Source organism: Podarcis pityusensis (genome assembly GCF_964106645.2).
Source record: "Podarcis pityusensis genome assembly, chromosome: 16".
NCBI classification, from domain to species: domain Eukaryota; kingdom Metazoa; phylum Chordata; class Lepidosauria; order Squamata; family Lacertidae; genus Podarcis; species Podarcis pityusensis.
In genome coordinates, this window is record NC_138041.1 from 20,954,042 (window position 1) to 20,979,424 (window position 25,383).

Here is a 25,383-nt window from a genome sequence, read left to right on the forward strand (position 1 = left end):
CTTCCCATTGTTGTGGAGCGCGGGCTCCGCTTGGCAGGGAGGGAGACGGTTGGGCCCAGTGGGAAGGGGCGTCCCAGTCGGAGCGCCCATTGCCCTTTGCGCTTCCCCCACCCCAAGCCAAGAGTCTCTCTCTCTCGTGTGTGTGTGTGTGTGTGTGTGTGTGTGTGAGAGAGAGAGAGAGAGAGAGAGAGAGAGAGCGCTGAGTTGGGGAGAGGGAGAAAGAAAGAATAATAGATTCGTAGAGTTGGAAGGGACCCTGAGGATCATCTAGTCCAACCCCTGCCATGCAGGAATATGCTGCTGTCCCGTATGGGGATCGAACCTGCAACCTTGGTGTTATCAACACCATGCTTTAACAAGCTGAGCTATCCATGCCCATAATAATAATAATAAATTTTATTTATACCCCGCCCTCCCCAGCCAAGACCGGGCTCAGGGCAGCTAACAACCAATAAAAAACAAGTTGATTGAAATGCAACTTAAAAAAACAAGATTAAAATACAGTGGTACCTCGGGTTAAGTACTTAATTCATTCCGGAGGTCCGTTCTTAACCTGAAACTGTTCTTAACCTGAAGCACCACTTTAGCTAATGGGGCCTCCCGCTGCCGCCAGAGCACGATTTCTGTTCTCATCCTGAAGCAAAGTTCTTAACCCGAGGTACTATTTCTGGGTTAGTGGAGTCTGTAACCTGAAGCGTATGTAACCTGAAGCGTATGTAACCCAAGGTACCACTGTACAACATAAAAACATTAAAATGCAGCCTCATCACAGGAGGAAAAAGGAAAAAGAAAGAGGGGGAGGGAATCAAATTGACTCCAAGCCAAAGGCCAAGTGGAACAATCCTGTCTTACAGGCCCTGTGGAAAGAAATCAGATCCTGCAGGGCCCTCGTCTCATGAGACAGAGCGTTCCACCAGGCTGGAGCCAGAGTTGAAAAGGCCCTGGCTCTGGTTGAGGCTAATCTAACTTCCTTAGGGCCCAGGACCTCTAGGGTGTTGCTATTTATGGACCTTAAGGTCCTCCATGGGACATACCGGGAGAGGCGGTCCCGTAGGTACGAGGGTCCTAGGCCGTGAAGTGCCTAGATGAAAGCCCATATAAAATTCTTCAAGAAACAGCCTTTTGCACATCCCCCACCTCAGCCTAAGCTAGGAGTTGGGGAGAGAGAGAGAGACACAGAGGAGAGGGGGAGAGAGAGACAAATGATCACAGAGTTGGAAGGGACCCCAAGGGGTCATCTAGTTCAACCCCCTGCAATGCAGGAATCAAGGCTAATGTGATTCCAGAAAGGGCAACCAAAGATTATCAAAGTCTTCAAACCCAGGATCTACTTTTAACCCGAATGGGGTACCAACAGTGGCAGAGCTGCATGCTCTGGCACCAGGGGGGCAGAGAGCAGGTGGGAGCAGGGCTGGTGCGCGTCCTGGGGGCATGGTGTAGGGGTGTGGCACTCAGTACAGGCAGGGGGGCAGCCGCTCACCCCGCACACCTCTTCCTCCGCCAGTGGGTACCAATTTCTTAATCTTTCACCATACATTTGCAGGGTGGCAGCACTCCTGCTGTGACCCACCTTGAATCAGGCCACAACCCACCAGCTGACGAGAGTGCATGCCAAGGAATTGCTAGACATGTGAGCTATGGCCCTTCTTCAAATATGCTTCACATCCTAGTGAAGAACATATGAAGTTGCCTTATACTGAGTCAGACGATTGGTCCATCTAGCTTAGTATTAACTACATCAGTGATCTTCAGCTGATGGACTCCCAGCATCCCTTAGCCAACTTAGCCAACCATCAGTCTCATTGCACAAAGAAAACTGTCCCATCAGGGAAGAATGTCCCTCACCAGGACATGCTAGCTTTCTATGTGCAGGGAAGGTTGTTTTGTTCTTGTCTCCAGGAGATGAAAGCACTGAAACATGTCAAACCTCTCTCCTACAACATGAAGTGGTGTCTTCTGGAAGAGTTGGAGGATATAGGTATTGTCGGGCTACAACTCTATGCTGCCTGGGGCAGGTGGGATTTGTTCTCCAACGGTATCCAGAGGCGGTGATGGCTGGTGCTCATTGGGACTGGTAGGGCAGAAGACAAGGAGTCCACCTGAAGGTGGCGCCACAGCCAGTAACAGGCAAAGCCAACTAAGTCCATTTTTGACCCCGTCCTCTTCCCTGCTCAGTTCTGCAAAGGCAACACTGAGACTTAAGGTGGAGGAGGAAGTTGGAGGCATTCCCTGGGTCTGATCTGGTTATAACCAGCAAGGAAAGCAGGTGGAGACTGGCTGAGGGCAGAATGGGGCTGGGGGGGGGGCAGCTCTTCATGTGTCCTAATGGACTGGCTTCCACTGGTCACAGGTTCCCCACACCTAGTATAGAGAGATATATTTGCAGGGCTACCAAGTCATACCTCAAGCAATTTAAGTATTTCTGTTCTTTCTATCATGAATCTACAGCTTGTTTCTAATTTGTGTTTTTGTCTGGTTGATATAGTTGTAAAGGTTTGCAGTCTGCCCTGGAATCTATTCTGACTGACAGCGATATCTAAATATTTTAAAAGAAGGATCACGCTTCCTTAACTGTAGTCTTTCACACACAAACATGCCATTTAGCTATTAAATGTTTGAGGCTAAGGTTGTAACTGTTTCCAGAGGGCTAGCTGCCTTAGGACTCAGCTATACAGCTGCAAATAAGACGTTTTAAGTGTGTTGTAAAGTGCAATATGCAAATGTGACACTAGATGGTGACAGTGAGCTATGGGAAATTCAATAAATTTTTCAAAAAAAAATTTTTTTTAAAAAAGGCATTTTCACAACGTTTTTTATATGTGTGTAGATTTCACCCTCGTCTATTGCAGCAAAGCCAATGAAAGGTTTTGTCGCGTGTTTACGGCTAACAATTATTATTATTATTATTATTATTATTATTATACTATAATACATTTGTCTTAAAGGTGCCACAAGATTCTTCGATGTTTCGGGGTTGTTTCTTTATTTCATAAGATTTATGCACTGCTTAATGGTAAGGGGGAAACTTCAAAAACCTCAAAGCGTTTTACAAAAAGGTTGCAATCCTATACGCTTTTGCTTGCTTGCCCGTAAGTCCCTGGGTCAGGCAGTAGGTCAGACTTCTGAAAGGACATTATAGGATTGCACTGTTCAAGGTTATAACAAGAGAAGGCACGGCATGTGACTAACTAGAAATTGTTGCCCTTAGTCGAAGATAATTTAGAAGCAATTTATAATTAATCACAACACATTCTCATGCCTGTTTGCTCAGAAACAAGTCCCATTGTGTACAATAGACCTGAATCCCTTAATAAATAAGTTTAGGATTGCAATCCTTAAAAAAGAAAAGGAGGAGGAGAGGAGGCGGCTTTCTGTACATGCTCTGATTCCTCCTTAAAGTCTAACACCAAAAATAGGTTCTGAAGCTAAGTCCAAGACATGCACAGCTAAAATTAATCTCGGACTAGAATACTCTGTGTGTGTGTATTTGTGTGTGTGATGTCAGTCCAGCGAGGCATGAGGATTAATTCAAACTGTAACCTGGGCTGGGCGGCTGCACTTCAATCTGGGTTACTAGATCAGTTAGCACATTGTACAGATCCTTGTTTACAAGGCGCTGCTGTCTCCCATTTCATCTCACATCTCCCCTCCACGTGTCTGCAGGCACCACTTGTGCAGCCGGAGCTCAATTAGAGCCAACTGTTGACAGGGCGCGGCTGCCACCAAGATGCATCAAGCACACTTCCATCAAATTAAGACCAACTTTATTCACTGTTAAACACCTTCCTGGCTCAGGCTTCCCGGCCGCCCATCCCTCGGCATTTCAGCTGTCAGCCTCAGCTTAGTGGAAAGAATTTGAGCATTAATGCACTCTCTCGCTGCTGCTGCTGCTGCTGCTGCTGCTGCTGCTGCTGCTGCTCTGGCAGTCAGTCTACAGTAGGCAGCAAAAGCATGCGGACCTCAATTGAAAAATGTCCTCCATTACCCTAGAGCAGGCTTCCTCAACCTCGGCCCTCCAGATGTTTTTGGCCTACAACTCCCATGATCCCTAGCTAGCAGGACCAGTGGTCAGGGATGATGGGAATTGTAGTCTCAAAACATCTGGAGGGCCGAGGTTGAGGAAGCCTGCTCTGGAGGGAGAGGCTAGAACTGCAGGGGATTTTAGCTAAGCATCAACAGAAGCCTCCTAGCAGGAAGAGTGGTTCCACAGCAGAACAGACCTCCACAGGAGACAGTGGGCTCTCCTTTGCTGGGGATATTTCAAAAGGTGCTGGACCACCAGCTGTCAGAGCTGCTGCAGCTGTATCTTGAATAGCAGGTCCTGTACTTAAGCAGGGCACCAGACTGGAGTACAGTGGTACTTCGGGTTAAGAACTTAATTCGTTCTGGAGGTCCGTTCTTAACCTGAAACTGTTCTTAACCTGAGGTACCACTTTAGCTAATGGGGCCTCCCACTGCCGCCACACGATTTCTGTTCTCATCCTGAAGCAAAGTTCTTAACCCGAAGTACTATTTCTGGGTTAGCGGAGTCTGTAACCTGAAGCGTCTGTAACCTGAAGCATCTGTAACCTGAAGCATCTTTAACCTGAGGTACCACTGTACTAGTTCAGAGGCCCTCTTCCAATTCTGTTCTTTTGTGATTCCACAGGCCAGGGGCATTGCAAGGGGGGTGCAGGGGTGCAGTCTGACCGGGTGTCATGCCTGGGGGGGGTGACAAAATCCCCATTCCCAGCAGGCTGATTTTCACGATTGACGCGACCGTCGTGAAATTACAGCAGCTGATCACGCAAATATGGCCAGCGATCAGCCTCCCCCTCCTCCAGCGGGTGGCGTTCACACACCCCCAGCGGTCAGCGCTCGCATCCCCGGCGGGCAGTTTTATGCGATAGGTGGTTGGATTTTCAAAATTGGTGGGCAGCACTGGCACCCCTGTATCTGTTTTGCGGCCAGCCCTCCCTAAAAAGTGGTCAGCAACTCTGGGCAATGTTCCCAAAAATTGTAATGGGGGGGGAGGGGTTGACAAAAAAAAATTGCACTGGGTACCACCTGCCCTTGCTACACCTCTGTCCACAGCAACCTGTTTTCAGTGCTGGGAAAGGACAGTAAACAATATATGGTTGAATGATAAGAATGCAGTGCAGGCTGTCTCTGATCATACACAGAGGAGCTTTCTCATTGTTGAAAAATATCACATTCTCCCTCTGCCTCCACCCATCTGAGATTAGAAGAGACCTATGTTTTAGGTAGGGAGTGGGTGAATCTGTCAATTTCAGTTTCTCTCTGTTTGTCTCTCTCCTTTTTTAATTTAAATTCAGTTCTCCACAACACTTTGAGATTTTTTTTTAATGTCAGAAAATGTATCAGCATTTTTGTGTGAATTTATCCTAATGTACACACGTTTGTATGCAATTTTGGTTAAAAGACACACTTTTGCAAAGCAGCATTCCCAAATATAATGCATTGCTGCATGTTATTTTTCACTAACATAATGCATTCTTCCATACACCTTACCCAAATATATGCATTTTTGTACTTGGTTAGAACATCTCAACGTTCAGGAAAGTGCAAATTTTGGAGGATAGCTGTGTCTCATGTCAGAAAGGGTGAATTAAGTCAGTTCCCCTTTAAATGAGACCGCAGTTCAATTTCTCTCTCGTCCCCCCCACCCCACCCCCATCCCTAGGTTGAGGCTTGAGCATAAGAATAATTCCCAGGGCATTTGGAGGCTTAGAACATGCTACTGGGATAGCTCAGTTGGTAAAGCATGAGACTCTTAATCTCAGGGTTGTGGGTTTGAACCCCACATTGGGCAAAAGATTCAGGCATTGCAGGGGGTTGGACTAGATGACCCTCCCTTCCAACTCTACAATTCTGTTATTCCCCTTTGAGAAATCAGCCTTCAAGCAATATGTGTAGAGGTGTACATGAAAGAAAATAACAGAGCAGTGGAAGCACAGATAAATCAAGAGACTTTCTTACCAAGTGAACATATAAAACAATAATTTTCTACATTGTTTCTACTTCATTATTTTATAAACTCCAAATCCCATAAATAATACAATATGCATAATGTCAGCTTTATTAGATACGACATCTTGTTAGCATATGTTGTCTTAGGCTTCCCTTTTTTGCAGTCAGAGAACTCCTTGACCCATATCCCCCTCACCAGCAGAAATATTAGTTGCAATTCTGAAATAAAGGTAGTTTTTAAAATAAACTCATTTTCCTTTGCAAGCGCTGCATATGCACTCTAGCTTCAAAGTATGTTTTACTCCTCAAAGAATTCTGGGCACCATAGTTTATGAAGGGTTGCTAGGAATTGTAAATCTGCGAGGGGTAAACTATAGATCCCAGAATTGTTTAAGGATGAGACTGTGCTTCAAATGTGCTTTAAAGATACAGGATGTACACAGTCTAAGCCACAACAGGCACATGCCCTTACCCAGCACCCAAGCTACTCAACTGAGAATTCATTGGGGTTTACTCGCCATCGATTTATCTATCTTGGCAAGGAGTGGCGAGCCTGTGGACCTCCAGATGTTGTCAGACTTTAAATCCCATCAGTCCCTGCCAGGATGGCGAGAGTTTTAGACCATCAGCATCTGGAAGGTCACAGGTTATCCACCCGTAATCTAGGTTGCAATCTGGCACAAAGTGAAATCAAGTGAAAGTTTATATCCACCTTCTCTGTTGTTGCCATTGGATCATGGCCCAAAATGTCTACTTTCTAAAATGAGAAGAAGGTATGCAAGGCTGCCTAGAAGTTTTTACCCCTAAACCAGGGATGGGGAAAACCTGTGACCCTCTGGGTGTCATTGGACTACAACTCCCATGGTCCCTGACCTTTCATCTCACTGCCTTGGCCTGATGGGAGTTGTAGTCTTAACAACAGCTAGGTCGCAGCTTCTCAATCTCTTCCCTGTTACTGGGAGTGGCTGCGATTCCTCAGTGACAAACGAAAGGCACTCTGCAGGTGTTTAGAGTCACCATCCGTGATATCGTATAACAGGAGCTTAAGATTGCTAAATCCTATTGTGGTGTATATGTATGGATCCAATTAAGCTCTGATTGAAAAGCTGGAGTTTGTTTAGTTTTGACGAGAGCTCCAATGTCAGTCTGTATCAGCCAATATGAAATTAAATCTGCCAGGTACTTACATGGCCAAATGGGTCAAGATGGTTGTTGGTCAGCTTGAGCTTTTGGAAGGAGACCAGCTGCCTCATCCAATGGGCCCCAGTGGCTGGCGAGTCCGGGTGCACATATAATCTTCCCGGCATGGCAGGCTCAGCTTTCCCAGTCACTGACCTAACCAAAATCAACACAGTGGGTTTGGTGTTTTGTTTTATTCTCTCAACTACATTAGAAAATCAGAAAATGTTGCAAATCAGAGGAGGGAAGAGTGGCTTATCCGCACATATCTTTCCTCCACTCTTTCCAGGCATGGCCCATGCTTTAAAGTTATATGTCCAAGTGCCCTTTTTTTTGCTCCAGAGAGTAACCCATGAAACCCTGCTTTTTAAAGCTTTTGCACGGAAAGCTCCAGGGCAAAAACCAACAGCAACTGCTTGGACACGGAGCTTTTAAGCACAAATCTGTGCCAGGAAAGAGTGGGGCAAAATGTAATTGTGAATCAACCCAGAGAAAGAGAAGAATTGTTGAATGGCTTTTCCCTCCCAGTCCTATTCCTCAGACATGCCCCATCCCTTCACTAATTTTGCAGTAGCTGAAGTGGTAGAGTCTGGAGGTGGTACAATAGACTGTACCACATTACAGATGACAATAATGATAATGACAGTGATAACATACAGCAGAGAGGAGTGGTAGAGTCCTGAAGTCATGAAATGCAGTAGAGACTGCTGCTGATTGGGACTAGTAGGATGGAAGGCACGGAGGCCAACAGTAGAGGGAGCCAGAGAAAATGCCTGGTGGAGTTACTGATTGGTCTATGACAGACATAGGCAAACTCGGCCCTCCAGATATTTTGGGACTACAACTCCCATCATCCCTAACTAACAGGACCTGTGGTCAGGGATGATGGGAACTGTAGTCCCAAAACAACTGGAGGGCCAAGTTTGCCTGTGCCTGGTCTATGATAAAGGTAAAGGTAAAGGGACCCCTGACCATTAGGTCCAGTTGTGACTGACTCTGGGGTTGCGGCGCTCATCTTGCTTTATTGGCCGAGGGAGCCGGTGTACAGCTTCTGGGTCATGTGGCCAGCAGGACTAAGCCACTTCTGGCGAACCAGAGCAGCGCACGGAAACGCCATTTACCTTCCCGCCGGAGCAGTACCTATTTATCTACTTGCACTTTGACGTGCTTTTGAACTTCTAGGTTGGCAGGGAGCTCACCCCGTCGCAGAGATTTGAACTGCCAACCTTCTGATCAGCAAGTCCTAGGCTCTGTGGTTTAACCCACAGCACCACCCGCATCCCCCTGGTCTATGATAGGTAGAGCCAATTCATTCTGGTTTTGTCCCCACCATACTCTCTGCTGAATTTTATGAGACTAAGGAGGAGGACGCTGACAGCCAGCACTACCCATGAGGCTGATTGTAAGGAGGTGGGCAGGCGGAGGCTGGCAGAGGACAGACTTAGTTTGATGGGGCATTGCCCCTACTTGCCTTAATGGACTCACCTCCACTGACAGAACAGACTGCCCTATTACGTGCTACAGCTGAAGGAATCACATTCTTGAATGTGCAAAGTCTGGTGGATTTGAAAGATGACAAGAATGGTATTGTCCTACCTGAAGTCTGGAGTGGTACAGACCTACCCAACAGTGTCATTCAGCTGTGTGCCACCCAGTATTTAGAGCTGTCCCTACACACAATGCAAAATGGCTGAATTTTGGACTGCTTTGCTTTGTACTGCTCTATGCTCCAGCCAGGCAAATGAGAGGCATTATGAGAGCACATCTTCCAGCCAAGGAAAACCACTCAAGGTGCAAAGCAGAGCCAGTAACGGGTGGGGTCTGTGAAGAGTTCCAAGGGCCAGATAGAGAGGCCTAAAGGGCCACCCTCAGCCTGTGGTTTCCTCAACTCTGCTTTAATGTATAGACAAATGTTCTTAGTCCAAGGAGCAGGGTATCCCACACCACACCAAAGAGCAATTGCCCCTTTTGGCTTTGCTCTGTATAGATTTTGTTTTCAGCCCTTTAATCTTGCATGGTTTTTGCCCTATCTCCAAAACAGAATTAGGCTGCATACCATTTATTATCTGCAAATTTGTATCTGTGGTCATCAGAGGGGACAATATCCATTAACAGGATGTACTTTGTTTTTGGGTTGAGTCCCGTCACTTTCACCTTGTAGCTGGGGAACATGCGCCTAAAAAGGAAAGAAAAAGACATGTAAATATTAGCAGAGATCTGAAAACGTTTGTTCTGGAACAAATTGCAATTACAGTCTTTCATAGTATAACCAAGACTGAGAACCAGAAAGTAAATATTTCATATGAGGTCCTGTTATCATTAAGGGGTATGATCCACCAGTAAGTTCTCTTACAGCTGCAATCTTAAGCATTTACTCATAAGTATACCCTGCTACTGCGAATTTTACTCAGGATTTAGAAGTGCTGAATTCTGGTTAGAGAGTGCTATAAATTACACAGATGCATGGGCCTTTAAATAATTTCTCACCCATGCATCTGTGTAATTTATAGCACTCTCTAACCAGAATTCAGCACTTCTAAATCCTGAGTAAAATTCGCAAAGTAATTTAAACAGCCCAAAGCAAAACCAAGTGAAAACAAAATGCTATCATACAGTTTCCAAAATAGAACAAAGAGCTATCAGAGGTGGGGAGCTTGTGGCCTCCAAGATGTTAAGGTGAAGGTAAAGGGACCCCTGACCATTAGGTCCAGTCATGGTCCACTCTGGAGTTGCAACACTCATCTCGCTTTATTGGCCAAGGGAGCCGGCGTACAGCTTCCGGGTCATGTGGCCAGCATGACTAAGCCGCTTCTGGCGAACCAGAGCCGTGCACGGAAACGCCGTTTACCTTCCCACCAGAGTGGTACCTATTTATCTACTTACACTTTGACATGCTTTTGAACTGCTAGGTGGGCAGGAGCAGGAACCAGGCAATGAGAGCTCACCCCGTTGCAGGGATTCGAACTGCCAACCTTCTGATCGGCAAGTCCTAGGCTCTGTGGTTTAACCCACAGTGCCACCCGCTGAGCTATAAAATGACCACTGGCCATGCTGGATGGGAATTGGAGCCCTAGCTTCCCAATCCCTGGTTCAGAGTGCTCAACATAGCCATGAAGGTCTCTGGCTGGTCCTTACAAGGCAATGCAACTCACAAGGAAGGGTAGGAGGATAGGAAACTGCTTTTTACCAAGTTGGGTTGTTGGTCATCTAGCTCAGCATTATCTACACCCACTGACTGGCAGCAACTCTCAAGGGTTTCAGGCAGGTGTCCTTAAACCTACTGGAGGTACCAGGGATCAAACCTGGGACCTTCTGCACATAAAGCAGATGCTCTACCACTGAGCTACGGCCATGTCCCTAAGACATAGGAAGCTGCCTTATTATGAGTAAGACCATTGGCCCATCTAGCTCATTATTGTCAACACACTAACTGGCAGCAATTCTCAGGGGTTTAGACAGATGTCCTCCTTAGCAGTTGGGGAGCAGAAGGAGGAGGAGGACTGGAATTTTAAGAGCTACTGGTGGAACTTGTTTTTGTTTTGTTTTTTTCTTCCTTCGTCTCTCTCCATTTTTCCTTGCATGTTGTGTCTTTCAGATTGCACACCTGTCTTACTACTGATTTCTGTAAGCTTCTCTGCAATTGTATTTGCAATTGTATTTTGTAAGTGTACTGCTGTAAAAATAACTTTAAAAAAACTATGTGGAAAGCAACAAGAAGGCTTGTTAAGCATTAAAGACTAACAGATTCACAGAAACATAGATTTGTAGAGTTGGAAGGGACCACAGGGTCATCTAGTCCAACCCCCTACAATGCAAGAATCTTTCACCCAATGTGGGACTCGAACCCACAACCCTGAGATTAACAGTTATGTTTATATTGTTTACAAAAGTTGGGTGCCTGCCCCTCTCTCTGCCAAGCAGAGGCAAGAGCCCATTGGGCTCCTTTGGAGAATTGAAGACATGACAGAGACTGTCACAGCTTTAAGAAATACTATATATTCACACATTTACTCCTTCAGTCTGCATGGACAGAGTCCAGATCTTACAGCATGGTCATCTCAAGAGCGGTTTGCTCCCCACCGCAGTGCAGCACTCCAGTCTAAGGCATCTCTCCTCATTCTGTTGCTCCTAAACACTAAGCCTCCTTTATTCCTTTATTATTATTGCATTCTAATGGTCAGTTCTTTTGATGCTTTGAAATACTAATGATTAACCCCCTCAGGTGTCACCTAACAAAGGAGTTCTCCTGACCATCAACACTTGTTGACTGACTACAGTTAAAGACACACTTAGGACATTTACATAGGTTAATTAACTCTTCACACGCTAATTGCTGGTGCTCAGAAGTAGGAACACACATTCCAATGCGTATGGATCTTGATTACATTCTCAAAGTCCAAGCACAGTCTTTACACATAAGCACGATTTAAACACCTCAACCCCCTTCCATAACTTCCTTTCTAATACACATTGAGACTGCCTTATAACATATCCCAGTTATAGCATACAAGTTCTAATTAAATCCTAACATTTACTATACTTAAACATCTTAGCACCACAGATCTATTACAATATCAATGAACACAAGCAAGAGACTTTAAAACACTTCTATGGCATCCAAAATTATACTGAATAAAATCGCACTTCTAAAACATACTTTATAAATGCTCTTCCTTTTTAAATTTAAAAGTCTTTAAGACTCTTGCTGCAACAGACCTATGGATATAATTATATGTTTGCATGTGTGCATGTACATTTGCATATATAAACTATTTCTATAAAATATACTTCACTGCATAAAAATTATATGCAATATACATACATAACATTGAGTATATATGAGTACATATTACATATTATTATTATTATTATTATTATTATTATTAATTGAATTTATATACTGTCCTATACCTGGAGGTCTCAGGGCTGTTCACAGAACGAAATCAAAATACGAAACCATAAATTATATAATCAAAATAAAAACAACAACCCAATAACTCCCATATATACACACAACACAATACAACACAACTTGTCTATAAGGTTCCTCCAAAAGAATCACAGGAATAAACTTGTTTGAAACTGTATAATTGTCTCTTTTTTTCTATTTCAATTCTAGGCCAGAATCCAATTAACAATAAATCTAGAAATGGAAGGAACCAAAGGCTGCAATCCTGTACCTGGAAGTGAGTCCAACTGAACCAAATCAGATTTACTTCCAGGTAGACAGGTATAAGATTTCCTCGGACTCTGCTTCTCCTCCACAAAGGCATATACACTGCGCCACATGGTAAACATGAATAAGGGCTGTAGCTTAGTGGTACAGCATTTGCCTTGCATCCAAAAGGTCCCAGGTTCAATCCCCAGCATCTCCAGGTAGGATCTGGAATGTCCCCCACCTGACATCTTGAATTGAATCATTTCCTGCCCATGTAGAAAATACAGAGCTAGATGGACCAAGGGTTTGATTCAATGGATGACCACTTCCTATGTTCCTGAACTGCTTTTGAGATGGAAATTTAAATGGACATGCTAAGACAGTGGGAAACCAATGGTAGTCACTGTATATAAAAAGCAGGGAGGGGTGCCTGAAAATCCTGTTTGCTAAGATAAACTGTGCCACTAAGCAGTTCTTTGCATCCTCAGAACTTAGAAGTGAGTGGCAGCAGGGTCACCAAAACTGCAGTAGAACTTTGCTCTCTTCTTCCCCCTGCGGCTGATGCAATGGATGTGAACTAATCAATGCTCCATTCGCTAATGAATGCTTATACGTAAGAATGTATGAAGAATCCTAGTGGATCAGGCAACGGCCCATCTATTATTTTATTTATTTATTAAAATTGCATACTGCCCTTAATCCGAAGATCACAGGGCAGTTAAAAAATACAACCAGCAGCAGCCAGAATTCTCTATGCACAAATTTGGAAGGAAAAAGTTCCTGCCCAAGAAGAATGGATAAGTAAAGTGATGGACAACATGGAATTGGCAAAGTTAACAGCTAAAATAAGTGAACCTAATGATGACTGTTTTGTGGAAGGATGGAAGCCTTTTTTGGACTATTTAAAGAAATATTATAGTATGATGAGTTTGCAAGCAGGATTTGAACAAGAGCAACAGAAGGAATTAAACATTATTGCATTGTTGTTATGGTATAAGAGAGAGATGAAAGGTTACAGCAAGGGGAAGCAACAAAAAAATGGAAAATGGGGTGGGAAGTCGACAAAACAGAAAAAAATATTATGCATTGGAATGTATATATGATTTTTTTGAAAATGTAATAAATTATAACTGGGGGGGAGCAAGATGCCCATGGGGAGCTTATATGCAGGATCTGAGCGCAACAGTACTCTCCCCGCCTATCGTTTCCTGAAACTAGTACTGTACCTGGAGCATACTGCCTCTAGCGGTGGAGGTACAACATAGCCAGGGTGGCTAGTAACCAATAGTGATTATAGTTATCCATCTTAATTCTAAAGCATTCTTATAGCAGACTTAGATAATATAATATAATATAATATAATATAATATAATATAATATAATATAATATAATATAATATAATATAATATAATATTATAATATAATATAATTATACGAGGGGGAGGGGGAGAAACAACATTGTGTTCTGAAACGGAAACAGAGAATAAACTGCAGCAAATCCTAAACTCCTCAAACGCAGAATCTTCCAGTCAGACCCTGCCATTCATTTCAACAGGACTAATTTCAAAGCTGGAGTAGAAACTGAACCTTAAAGCATAACCTCCAGCGCTTGTGGTGGAGAGTGTTTTGGGAACACCATAACTGGAGGCGGGATCAAAACACAGTTTTTTCCTCAACACTGAGAGGTAGAGATAGCGCCCTTGCGAGTTATACTATGGTAAATATAGAGGCGAGGAGGCCAAATAGTTTATGAAGGACCCTGTTCAGATCTGATTGTTTTGGTGTCATTGGGTCTAGATTTGCGCATATATATATATATATAAATGAAAACATGCCAAATCTCTTACTGTGCCTATAACGCGCGCGCAAAACTGAGAGGCGCAACGGAGCCCCGTAGTACGACCCTATGCATTTTACTCGGAAGTTCTGTGGAACTTACTCGCAAGTAATTGCGCGCAGAATCGCAGTCTAATGGTATACATAGTATTCACTGTGTTAATATCAAGCATTCACCTGTCCCTAAACTTGATACATAAATAACTAATTAACAAAGCCAGAGCAAGCTTGAGCGAAATGTTGTTTGTGCTTTTATGACACACACACAAACAAACACATTAAGAAAAGGGGAAACACTTTGGGTTGAAACACTAAGTCCTAGTCAGATGGAAATAACCTTCGTTCATTCATTTCTGTGGATCTACTCTGAGTAGGACTTACGTACTTCTGAACTGACATGGTCAGGATTGTGCCACCGAAACTGGCGGGCCTTTAAATGGTTTCATTTTGTCTCGATAATTGCAATGGTTACCCTGCGAAAATAACTGGAAGAGTTGCTGCAGCACCTAAACTTGTTTTAAAAGGGGGGGGGGGAGAATCTCAGGAGAAACAAACCTTAAGGTCAATTCTTCGAAATATTCCTGCAAGGAAATCTATTCCGAGAGCTCCGCTGTCACTCCTGATATTGCATTTTATGCGACATCAGATCCTGCGTATTTTTCACTGGGCAGAAGTCTTCAAGGCACGTCCGGGCTACTATAACGCACCCGGAAATGCTTCTTTTAATTTCGATGGGGTTCGCAAATGAACTCCCCCTCCCTCCGAGGACACACACAGCCCTGCAAATGAATCGTGTTCCTTCGTCTTTTAGGGAATCAGGCCGAAATTTCATTTATTTATTTCTCCACAAAGCCATTAACTTACCTAAAAAATATCCATACCCCGCCTTTTGACCAAAAGAAAAACCCTCGAGACGGCTTACAACATTGTGGTAAGACTACAATACGCATCCTCGGTGGAAAACCACAAAGGCAAGAGGATATAGAGAATAAATTTAAAATACACACCATGGGCGTCAAGTTAATAAATAAAAATACTTAACTAACTGACCAACTGCATCTCAGATAACTCGCTTCTACCATCCCCCCCCCAATTATAAAGTCTGCCCCCCCCCAAAAAAAAATCTTGGCTATGCCCATGACACACGCACACATCTAGTGATAATGAGTCTTTCTCCACCAGCTCCATCACCCACACCCCAAAAAGAGAAATATCTGGATTCTTACCTTCCAGCTTTGGTTATAATCATTTCGGTCCCCACGTCATGAAATTTGAGCCATAATTCTCGCTCGTGTAAGAACACTTTGATTCCCTCCATGCCCTGGAAGGGAGAGCAAATGGCAACAGGCAAATCATTATACAGCAAGGGCAGGTGAGATCACGGGAAGGCGCCTTAGAGTGAATCAGACCAGCAGTCCATCTATCTCAGTGTTGTCTACACTGACTAGAAGCAGATATCTAGGTTTCCAGGCAAGAGGCATCCCAGTCCCTACCTGGAGAGGCTGAGAATCGAACCCGGGATCTTCAGCATGCAATGTGACGTACCCGTTCCCCAAATCACGGGGATATCAAGGGTGTTTATTCCCCGCGCCCATCAATAGCTGATGGCATGTCTTTTTCACGCCACACCTTTTCAAGTGTATATCCCCCACCGCTTTACTGATGATGATGATGATAAACTTCGATTGATTTGGGAGCAAATCCCACTGGTTTCAAGGTAGCTTGTTCCCTAGTATACACGCATAGGCTCGGGTTACACGGGTGTTCCTAAAATGCCAACAGTGAACGTGGAAACGGGGGAGAGACGCGTGCTTCTTCCAGGCACACGCGGCCAGGAGACGGGGTTGGCTGTGGCTCCTGCTGAGAGTACCTCCTCGGTGGCAAACCCGAGTTTCTGACTGTGTAACGTGTGAAACGGCCTCCAGAGCGAGAGAGAGAGTGCTAGCGGGCTTGGCTGCACTCCACGACGGCTGTTATCCCTTCTCAGTGAATAGAGGCTTGCCTAAACTAGGCTTGTGGTTTTTATCTCCCGAAATGGCGAGGCGGGAGGGGAGGGAGGGAGGGAGGGGGCGAGAGACGGGACAGTCCGGCTCATGTTCAAAGACGCTTCGCCGCTCCAGGCCGGAGATCTGCCCAGCGCCAGCGGCCATGAGAGCCGCTTGGAACTTTTCTGATAGGAGCCGGCCTGATAGGCTCCGAGCCAAGAGCATCAAAATAGCAGGCGCTATAATAGGATCGGAGGCGAGGAAGGTTTTCCTGAGAAAAAAGGCAGCGGGGTAGGATGGGGGAAGAGAGAGCAGAGAAAAAGGAGGGGTGAGGAGGAGGAGGATGAAAAGCTGACCCCTGAGAAGGAGGTTATCTCTGCCTTGCAGTCACTTACGGGCCCATCCCAACGTCCTTCCAGAGTTTCCTTTATTGGTTGCATTTATATTCCGCCTCCCCACCCCCCAGCTCAGTGCGGCCTACGTGATTTCCGCCCCCCTCCGCATTTTATCCCCACAGCAATCCTGCGAGGTACGTCGGGCTGCTGTGCCCAAGGTCACCCAAGTGAGCATCACAGGGCTGAGCGGGGGATTTGAACTCCCGTCTCCCAGGTCCTGGTCCAACGCTCTAACCGCTACCCCACACTGGCTCTGAGATTACGTGGCACAAAGACGCGGTTCCTATCCTACTGCGTTTCTGGTTCAGGTTCTGGGAAACGAGGCCAACTCGGTGGAGGTCAAGTTGCACAAATACGCACTCGCCTCCGCGGCTTTCTTATGTACCTACACGCCTGTTGTCATAATCATCCACGCTATTTTATTATTTCCATTAGCCAGATACAGCTTCATCTACATATCTGCATCTCTACCCAAAAAATAAGGATAATTATAATAATATGTCCGTGTCATTAAGGGCAGTGTTCAACCAGTTTGCCTGTTTTTCCTTACCCGGCCTTCACCAGACGGTTCCAAGGCAGTTTAACTGAATACACAATTAAGCTACAACCCTATGCACATATCCGCGGGAATAAGTCCCATTAAATTCAATGGGGTTTTCCTTCTGAGTAGTCACATTTAGGATTGCCTTGCTGAAGAACTGTGATCCTGTTGAAAGCTGAGCACGCCTAAGCCCGCGGAAAGCAACAGAGAGGACAATCCCACCCAGTGCCTAGGACGGCAGCCCTGTTTACTCGGGAGAAACTTTATTTGTTCAACTGGACTTACTCCCTGGTAAGTGTGCAAAAGGACTGCCCCGCTCCTGGGTTCCTCATTTCCGAGGGGTACAGTGGAAATACATTTGGGGATTACCGAAGGTGGGGGTTAAATGTAACATTTAGGAAGCAAAAGTTCAACTCGAAAACTGCAATCCTATGAGGCCCATTGGAATCAATGGGATTTACTTCTGAGTGGGCCTGCATGCGTTGCCTCCCCCCGCCCATCAGCCTTGCTTCCCTGACAGACTGGACCTCCCAAAAAAGAGAGAAGGGGATAGGGTTCCCCTTAGCTCTCAAGCCCACGGTTCAAAATTTGACCCGGCCGATTAATAGCAGATTAATCAACCTACACTTTAGTTGATTAATCGACTGGACCGTTGCAGCCGTGCTGCGCATCAGCTTCATGCTGATGGATCGTTTCGACAAATGGAACGTTGGCTTATTCCCTATCACAAGCCGGGAGAGCTCGACAGTGCGATCCTACGCATATTTATTCAGAAGTAAGTCCGAACTAGTTCGAGGAGACGAACGCTTGAGAAAGGCTGCAATCCTACACCCACTTGATCTCGAGTAAGCCCCACCGAATTCCTGAATAGATAGCGATAGGATCGCGCCTTAAAAGTGCCTAGAACGTCGACCTGGGTCATTTATTTATTTGGAATATGTTTATACTAACTTTTCCAACAGCAAAAGTTCTCAATGCCCTTTACACATAAATCTTTCCAGTCTCCTTCCCTCCCATAATTTTTGTGTTTAAAAACTGGCCAGTAACTTGTAAACACGGGGACTCCGCATACGCGCATTTACCTACCAATAAGCCCTACTGAACACGGTAGGAATGGGGAGAGCGCCATCCATGGTAATTAACGAGGCTTGCTTTAGCCTAAGAGATTAGGCCACCGTACATTTAAAGCACACTCCCCTCCAAAGAATCCTGGGAGCTCTAGTTTGTTATGGGTGCTGGGACCTGTAGGTCTGCGAGTGAGTGAACTACAATTCCCTTTGGGGTGAACTACAATTCCCTTTGGGAGCGGAGGGACATGCTTTAAAATGTATAACGTGGAAGGGAGGGAGAGAATGAGAATAAGGCAGCCATGCTCATTTCCCAGTTCTGTGATGCCTAAAAGAGAAATCGTTTTTTAAAAATCAAAATAACCTAAATATAAATAAAAGCGCACACCCCATTTCGCGGGGCTCGCTTCTGCGTCGTGATCCCGATGCATGTTTTTTTTTAAGATCCTGAAGCAAAGACTCACTCCCATCACAAACGGCAGCGAAGCAACTCGCTAGAAGCAGCCGAAGCAAGGGTAGATTTCCAGTCCTCCCGGCCAAGCCAAGAGCATACTGCACATATATTTGCAGTAATGGGCTGGAGGGAGAGGGAGGATCGGTTTCGAGAAACCAGATGTTGGGACGACGAGAGAAAGACCCAGCCCGAAGGATCAAGGCTGGAAACCTCGCGGTCGTAAATGTATTGCACGCTCAGGCACTCCCTACACACGCGAACTTTTAATTATTATTTTTTTATTTTCTTAAACATCTCTCCTTCCAACCTCTGATGTTTGGGTGCAAATAAATGTACTTAATTCTTCATTCGCGTGCGGCTCTCGCCGGTGCTAGCGCCACACACGTATATCTCGGGAAGCGTCCTCACGATCATTTAAGCCGGGTTCGTTCCCAGTTCCCTTTCGACTTCCTTTTCTGCGACCTTTACGCCGCCCTCGCAGCGAGGAGAGAGTGGGACGCGGCGCTCCTGCGTATGTATTTGCATTTTACTGCGGGCGCAATCTATCCAAAGCGACCTTAGTTATTGTGGTTGTGAGCAAGAATCTGGCGATGGCAGTTTATTCCGAGATCGATTGAGGCGGACTGCGCGGCTGGCTTACATAACCAGGTCTACTACAAACTGTATTTGAGGCGGGAGCCAGGAAATGAATCCGAATGAGTATTACAAATACGAATATTTTCCCTGTCCTTTAACGGTACCCCCAAATTTTCCTGCTTGCGAAGGACGGTTTCCCTCAGTCAATAGCCGTGCCCGCCTTTCTGCATAGCAGAATCAGCGCATTCCAGACTCCATCCCTCCAAATATATATATATTTCATTGCACGTGATTTTTGGGGTGGAGGTGTTTATATTTGTCTTATTCCATTGTATTCTCTTTCTCCAACTGTAACCTTACAGGTAGGATTTACAGTGAATAATAAATAAATGAAATGAAACTACCGTTCAGCGCAGTTTTAACCACGTCTACTCAGAAGTAACTCAATTGAATTAAATGGGGCCTACTCCCAGGTAAGTGGGGTTGTTGCGACTGCAACCTAACTAACCTATTATTATCATTCATCAAACGTTAGCCCTACTCAGAAAAGACCTAATGAGGTGACCCCCGTCATATTTATTGATTTTAATGGGCCTACTCTGAGTAGGACTGTCCTTGGATACACAACCCATTATTATTATGAATTAAAAGAACAGAGGAGGAGTAATGGGGTTGCCTCTCATTAGTTCCCACTTTCCCAAAGCATTCCCACCCCCCTGCCTCCCCCCATTCCTGCCCAGTGCGGCGGCTTACCTGTTGGGTGAAGGCGGCCTGGGGCGAGGAAGGTTGTTTGCTGCTGGCGCCCAGCTGACTCTCCGGCTTCCCGTCGCTCGCTAGCTCCTTCGTGTCTGAGTCGACCGGCGTGGCTGGGAGCCCGAAGCCTTCTTCGGCATCCGCCATATTCTAGACTGCTGAGGCCCCCCCCGCCCCACTCCTGTACAACGGCGAGAGAGAGAGAGAGAGAGAGAGAGGAGAGTGGTGAGTCTTGGCGATGGTGGAGAGAAGGAGAAGAGACCCACGGTCGCGTCCCCTCTTTGCCACTGCAACAGTGCTGGATTTATAAGCTAAACTATAGCTTAGGGCCCCACTCTCTTGGGGGCCCCCAAAAATTTAAAGGGCAAAAACCTGGATGCACTTCGATAAAATACATATTTTGTTATGTGCGAATGGCTTTAGATACCTATAAGGTCCATAAATTACCATATAGCATATATTCAGCACAAAAAACGGCGACTATTTGTTGTTGACAAAGGACAGCCGGACATATTGCCTTCAGTAGCTTAGGGCCTCATCAAACCTAAATCCGGCCCTGCCCTGGAGCGAGGGAGACCGAATGATGGGCGGATAGGCCGAGAGAGAGAAGGTCCACGGCTGCCAATTCAAGGCCAGTTATACCCGCGTTCCTCAAAGGCCTATGCCTGCCCCCGCTTCAAAGACCAGGCCCCAGAGGAGAGGCTTGTTTGGGGATCTCTGCTGTCTACCTTCTTTTCACACCGACAGGTTCCCAGTCTTACAGATACACAGAAATGTGTCTGTGTTGTGCGTAAATCTCCCGTGCATAGGCCACCCCAACACACAAACACTTTTAAAACTTATATGATACGAGGTAAAATTCCACATTCGCTAATGGTAGGAAAATGCAACCTGTGCCGTTAATGTTCAGAAATAATTTTACACCATTTATCAAATATGTGAGACAATTACTTACAAAGTGCCATGAAAACTTATAAACTACCTAAAATAAAGTGAACTTGCAATATCAGATTTAACTAGGTTCTTACAAATTCTTGACTCAGTTTTTTAAATAAGTTCCAGAAGATTCAAGAAAAGGGTAAGTTCAACGTTGTTCCCCGTAGCTGTGAGGTGCCGGGAACAACGTTGTACATACGCTAATGGAGCTGTGAATCATCACAACCGCAATCGCATTCTGTACCTATATGTACGCGCCCTTGTGTATATTGGGTGTGCATATTGGATCAATGAAGCTTTCTTCCAGCGGTCTCCGTGGTTGCAATAACCCCATGGATACTTACTGGGGAGTGAGACCCCTTCCAGTGAATGTGATTTATTTCTGAATAAATTTGCACAGGTTCAGGCTGCTGGGCTGCTAGACCCGAGAAGTCTGTGGGGCTTAAGGCTTGTAAGGATGTCCAAGACTGCAACACATTCTTGAGCCACTTGTTTTGTTTGGTCAGTGCGTCTGCTAACCTCCTTTTCACACATGTGTCATATGTGCAGAAGCACAATGTGTGCACGTGTGTTGATTAGCACACAAATACATATTCTTTACGTACACAAAATATACATGCACACACGCAAGCATGAGTGTACTGACACGTACACATATTCTATATGTACACAAATATATGCACACAGAGACATACATATACATACATACATCTGGGTACGCACACAGATTCTATAGTAACCAAAATATTACACATGTACACGTACAAGCATGGGTATGCACGCATATGCATATTCCGTGTGTACAGATGTATATTCTGTATGTTCTCATAAAGCAAGCATATGTATATATACCCGTGCGTAAAACAAAGAGAAAGATTCGTGCGCACACATCTATGTACACACAGAGACAGCGAGGTCAACAGAGAAAGTGGTATTGACCTTAGACGTCCAGTCGCGGAGGAAGCGTAGCAATGGACTTCCGTTGGAAGGCGTTTGTCAATTTCATATAGAAAAGGCCCAGAAATATTTCATGTCGAAAAGGCCCAGGCAAGATTTCCTTGGTAAAATAGCCCCCACCACCACCAGCACCGCCAAAGTGGGAAGCACTTTTCCAGCAAAGGCCAATTACCGATCCATGCCCCCGCCCCGTGGTTTTTCATTTCTGCGTCCAAACAAAACAGTACGTATCTACAACTGAATATGCTGGTATATTGGGGGAGGGGGAGAGATCCCTCATGAAAACCCGACATACTTCGCAGGTTTAAAAGAGCCAACGACTAGACCCATGTGAACTGAATAATGTGGACTTTCTTTTTTGCCCCCAAAGAAAAGGGGGTGGGGAAGAGAGATTTCCTCTGGTAAAATGAGAAAATTTGATGCTGTACAATTTGCTCTATAGCAAGCTACGTAGAAAATGGCCATTACATGATGATGATGATGATGACGACGACAAGGCCTTGTCTTTACTTTTAGGAGAAATTATATAATTTTCATATATGTTCTCGTTTATTAAATGCACCTCCGGCTTTGGTCTTGAGGAATGTTCGTGTTTTGTTTTGTTTTTAAAAAGGCCATCTCCTAAAGATCAGTATGAAATAACGGAGGAAGGAAATTCCAGCAAATCAAAAATCAGTTTCTCATACCAATACCCTAATATATGTATTTTACTTGGAAGATATTTCCTTGGCGCTTCCTTCCAGGTAACCGGGAATGAAATGGAAGACTCTCGGTGCAAGCTAGCCTCTACAAAAATCTCTACTCCAAAGCAAGCCCCACTAAATTCAATAGAACTTACTCCCAGCTAAGCATGTATCTAGAATTGCAGTCCGGATCCCACTTACTTACTTAGAAGTAAACCTAACTGAAACATTAGACTTGTCTTCTAATGAATCAGTGATTAGAACCTAAAGGCCCCTCACTTTTCATTGCTGCTTTTCCCTCCTCAGTTAAATCTTTAGTACATTTTCTAAGAAATGTCCACCGAAATCAAAAGGGTTTGCAGCTGCCTTTTAAAAATACAGCCGCTTGAAGAAGAAAAATAATTGAAATGTACGGGAAATATTTCCTGTTAGTTCAAGTTGGGATGCTAGTACAACTCAAGGGAACAGAGCATTCTAGTTTTAAAGAAATAAAGGAAAAAATATCATATGTTGAATCTAGTTTCCAGATTACTACAGCATATACTGGATATTTAAAATAATCCAACTGCCCTGTTTCCCCGCGCCTACATCTTTAACAAAACAAAGCCCGCGAATTGTAAAGAAACCAGACCGAGCGTTTTGTGTTTGTTTTTAATTAATAAAAAAATTAATATATCAGCTCCTTTCATCAGCATTTAAGAAAATTTCTTTAAAGGAGAATTTACTCTCAGTGTGAAAATAGCTTTAAATTAGCGGGGGATTTATAGGAAAAACAATACCACCATCCAGTTTCAAACCGCTGAACCTAGGAAGGGAGTTAAAGTCATGGAAGTCTATGGGGTTTATTTCCGAATAAACAACGGTAAAATGGGACTGTAGAAATCATTACAAGGGATGTGCTCGCGCCCCAGCTATAGACATACAGAGGCGCTGCTCTACCTTACCTCGGAAACGCTAGAGTTCCAAGTGTGGTTAGCGGGAGGCAAGTGATTCAGAGGTAGAAAGCAAGGTGGTGATCGGGCTGAATTCACTGAACTGCTGGCCTGAGGCTAGATTAGAGGAAGGGTCCTCAGAGATTTCTAGACTCAGAGAGGAGGGTGCCAAATGACTCAAGATCACTGCCTGTTCATTTTCTGTAATTTCCCCTAAAATCCCCCCCTCCAGCTCCGGGCATTGGGAGAGACGAACGTGGCAATGTATCAGGCGTGTGTGAACAAAACAAGCGCCAGAGGAACGCCTCTCCTAACCTTAAATCGCTCTCGGAATCGGCACAGAAGGTTTTCTCGTGGAAGAATTGGGCCAAGAAGGCTGGCGGTGCGGGGGGGGGGGGCGGGCGGGTAGAGAGAGACTGTGGGGGGGAGAGAAATATGAATGAGACCCTCTTGCTTCTCCCTCCGAGAGTTGCAGAGAGGCAATCCGCCTTGACAGAACCAGGCCGCGGCTGGATGAAAAATGCAGCCAGCCAGCTCGAGCCGAGCAGGGAACCTCAACTGCTCGGCCAGGCGCTTCGGGGAAGGAATGAAATGTAAAGGAGTGGGGGTGCACCGCCACACACACACACACCAAGGTGCCTATAAACTGGATCGCCATCCCCTCTGCAAGATCGAGGGACTAACTGGAAGATCTCTCCCCCTCAAAGCAAAACACCATCTCCCAGCTGTCTTGCTGGGGCCTTGTTTTCTGGCTCGCTTCTCTCTCTCTCCCTCCTTGCTTCCCTCCCTCCCTCCCTCCCTCCCTCTCTCTCAGTGTGTGCGTGTGTATATGTCACCCACACACCGAGAGGTCCGAATCTCCCCTATGAGCCTCGGGCGCCCCCACCCCCCACGATCGCGCATCCGGAGCGCGAGAACAGCCCTCGTTACCTTCTAGCTTTGCCCGGATCCGGGCAGTCACCGCATCTCACAAAGCCCTCAGCCTGGACGCAGCATTGCCGCCGCCGCCGCCGCCGCCACCATTGCCATCTCCTTGCTGTATTCTCGCCGCTCCAAATGCAATAAAAACCGAGCCTTTCCTCAAGACAGCATCAATGAAATGATGTGAAGGGCGAGAGAGGACGAAGGGGGGGGGAGGAAAGGCCCCTTCCCCTACTTCTCCCCCTCCCCTCAAAGAAAGAAAACCCGTCCAGTCCCTTCTCTGCCTCCCGGACACAACTCCTGGTAGCGCGCAGAGGAGCGAGTCCCTCCAGGCGATGCCTTCAGGAATGAGAAGGGTCCTCGCCTCCTCCACGCAGCCGAGAACCGCGTCCTCTCCCTGGACGCTTACAGATTCCCGGAAAGAGAGCTGGGAGGGAAAAGTTCGGGGTAGGAGCGATGGCGGAGGAAGCCCCTAAAGAGCAGGTTCGCTTCTTTAAGGCCGCGAACGAGCGAGCTCGGCTGAGGAAGACGGAGCCCTGCGCGTCTCCAACCAAGTGCGTTGAGGCGAAGGGAGCGCAGCGTCTCGAGCGAGCGCCCAGCTCGCTCTGGCCAACCAGCTGCGCTGGTGCAACGGGAGGCTGGCGCTCTCTCGCTCTCCCCCCCCCTTCTCCTATCCTATCCTACCCTCTCCCTTCTTCCTCTCCTTTTTTCCCAGCCTGATTTTCCCTCCCAGGCCACAGGAAAAAAAAAAATCTCACAAAGACAGTCGGAGGGATCTCTCTGGATTCCCTCCCCACTTTGCCTCCTCCTCCCTCCTTCCTCTCCCCTCCCGCCTTTCTATCCATCTTTCTTAAGCGGAAAGAAAAATTCAAAGCTTCAGAAATCCCCTTTCTCTCTTTCCTCCCCCTTTTTTTTCCTCGAAAAGAAAAGAAAAGCCGTTGGCTTTTTTAAAAAAAGAAACAAAAACCCACACCTAATACAAACCATTCCCCTTCGGCTTCCAGTCTCCAAACCAGCCTGACTTTTCTCGTGCATTATA

The 25,383-nt window shown here is 45.8% G+C and overlaps 1 protein-coding gene across 2 annotated transcripts in view; it reads right to left on the minus strand.

The window, feature by feature from the left end:
• Positions 1-25,383, minus strand: part of TBX5 (T-box transcription factor 5) — a 47,627-nt gene that overhangs the window by 19,302 nt on the left and 2,942 nt on the right. Inside the window, exons 1-5 of one of the 2 annotated variants that reach the window (XM_080986365.1) lie at positions 24,354-24,950; positions 19,916-20,096; positions 15,371-15,465; positions 9,206-9,325; positions 7,158-7,305 (exon numbers count right to left, since the gene is read on the minus strand). In XM_080986365.1, the coding sequence (XP_080842491.1) occupies positions 7,158-7,305; positions 9,206-9,325; positions 15,371-15,465; positions 19,916-20,062 (510 nt within the window). In that variant the 5' untranslated portion in view covers positions 20,063-20,096; positions 24,354-24,950. Of the gene's footprint in view, positions 1-7,157; positions 7,306-9,205; positions 9,326-15,370; positions 15,466-19,915; positions 20,097-24,353; positions 24,951-25,383 lie in introns of those variants that run through there. The other variant, XM_080986366.1, reaches the window with a different exon arrangement.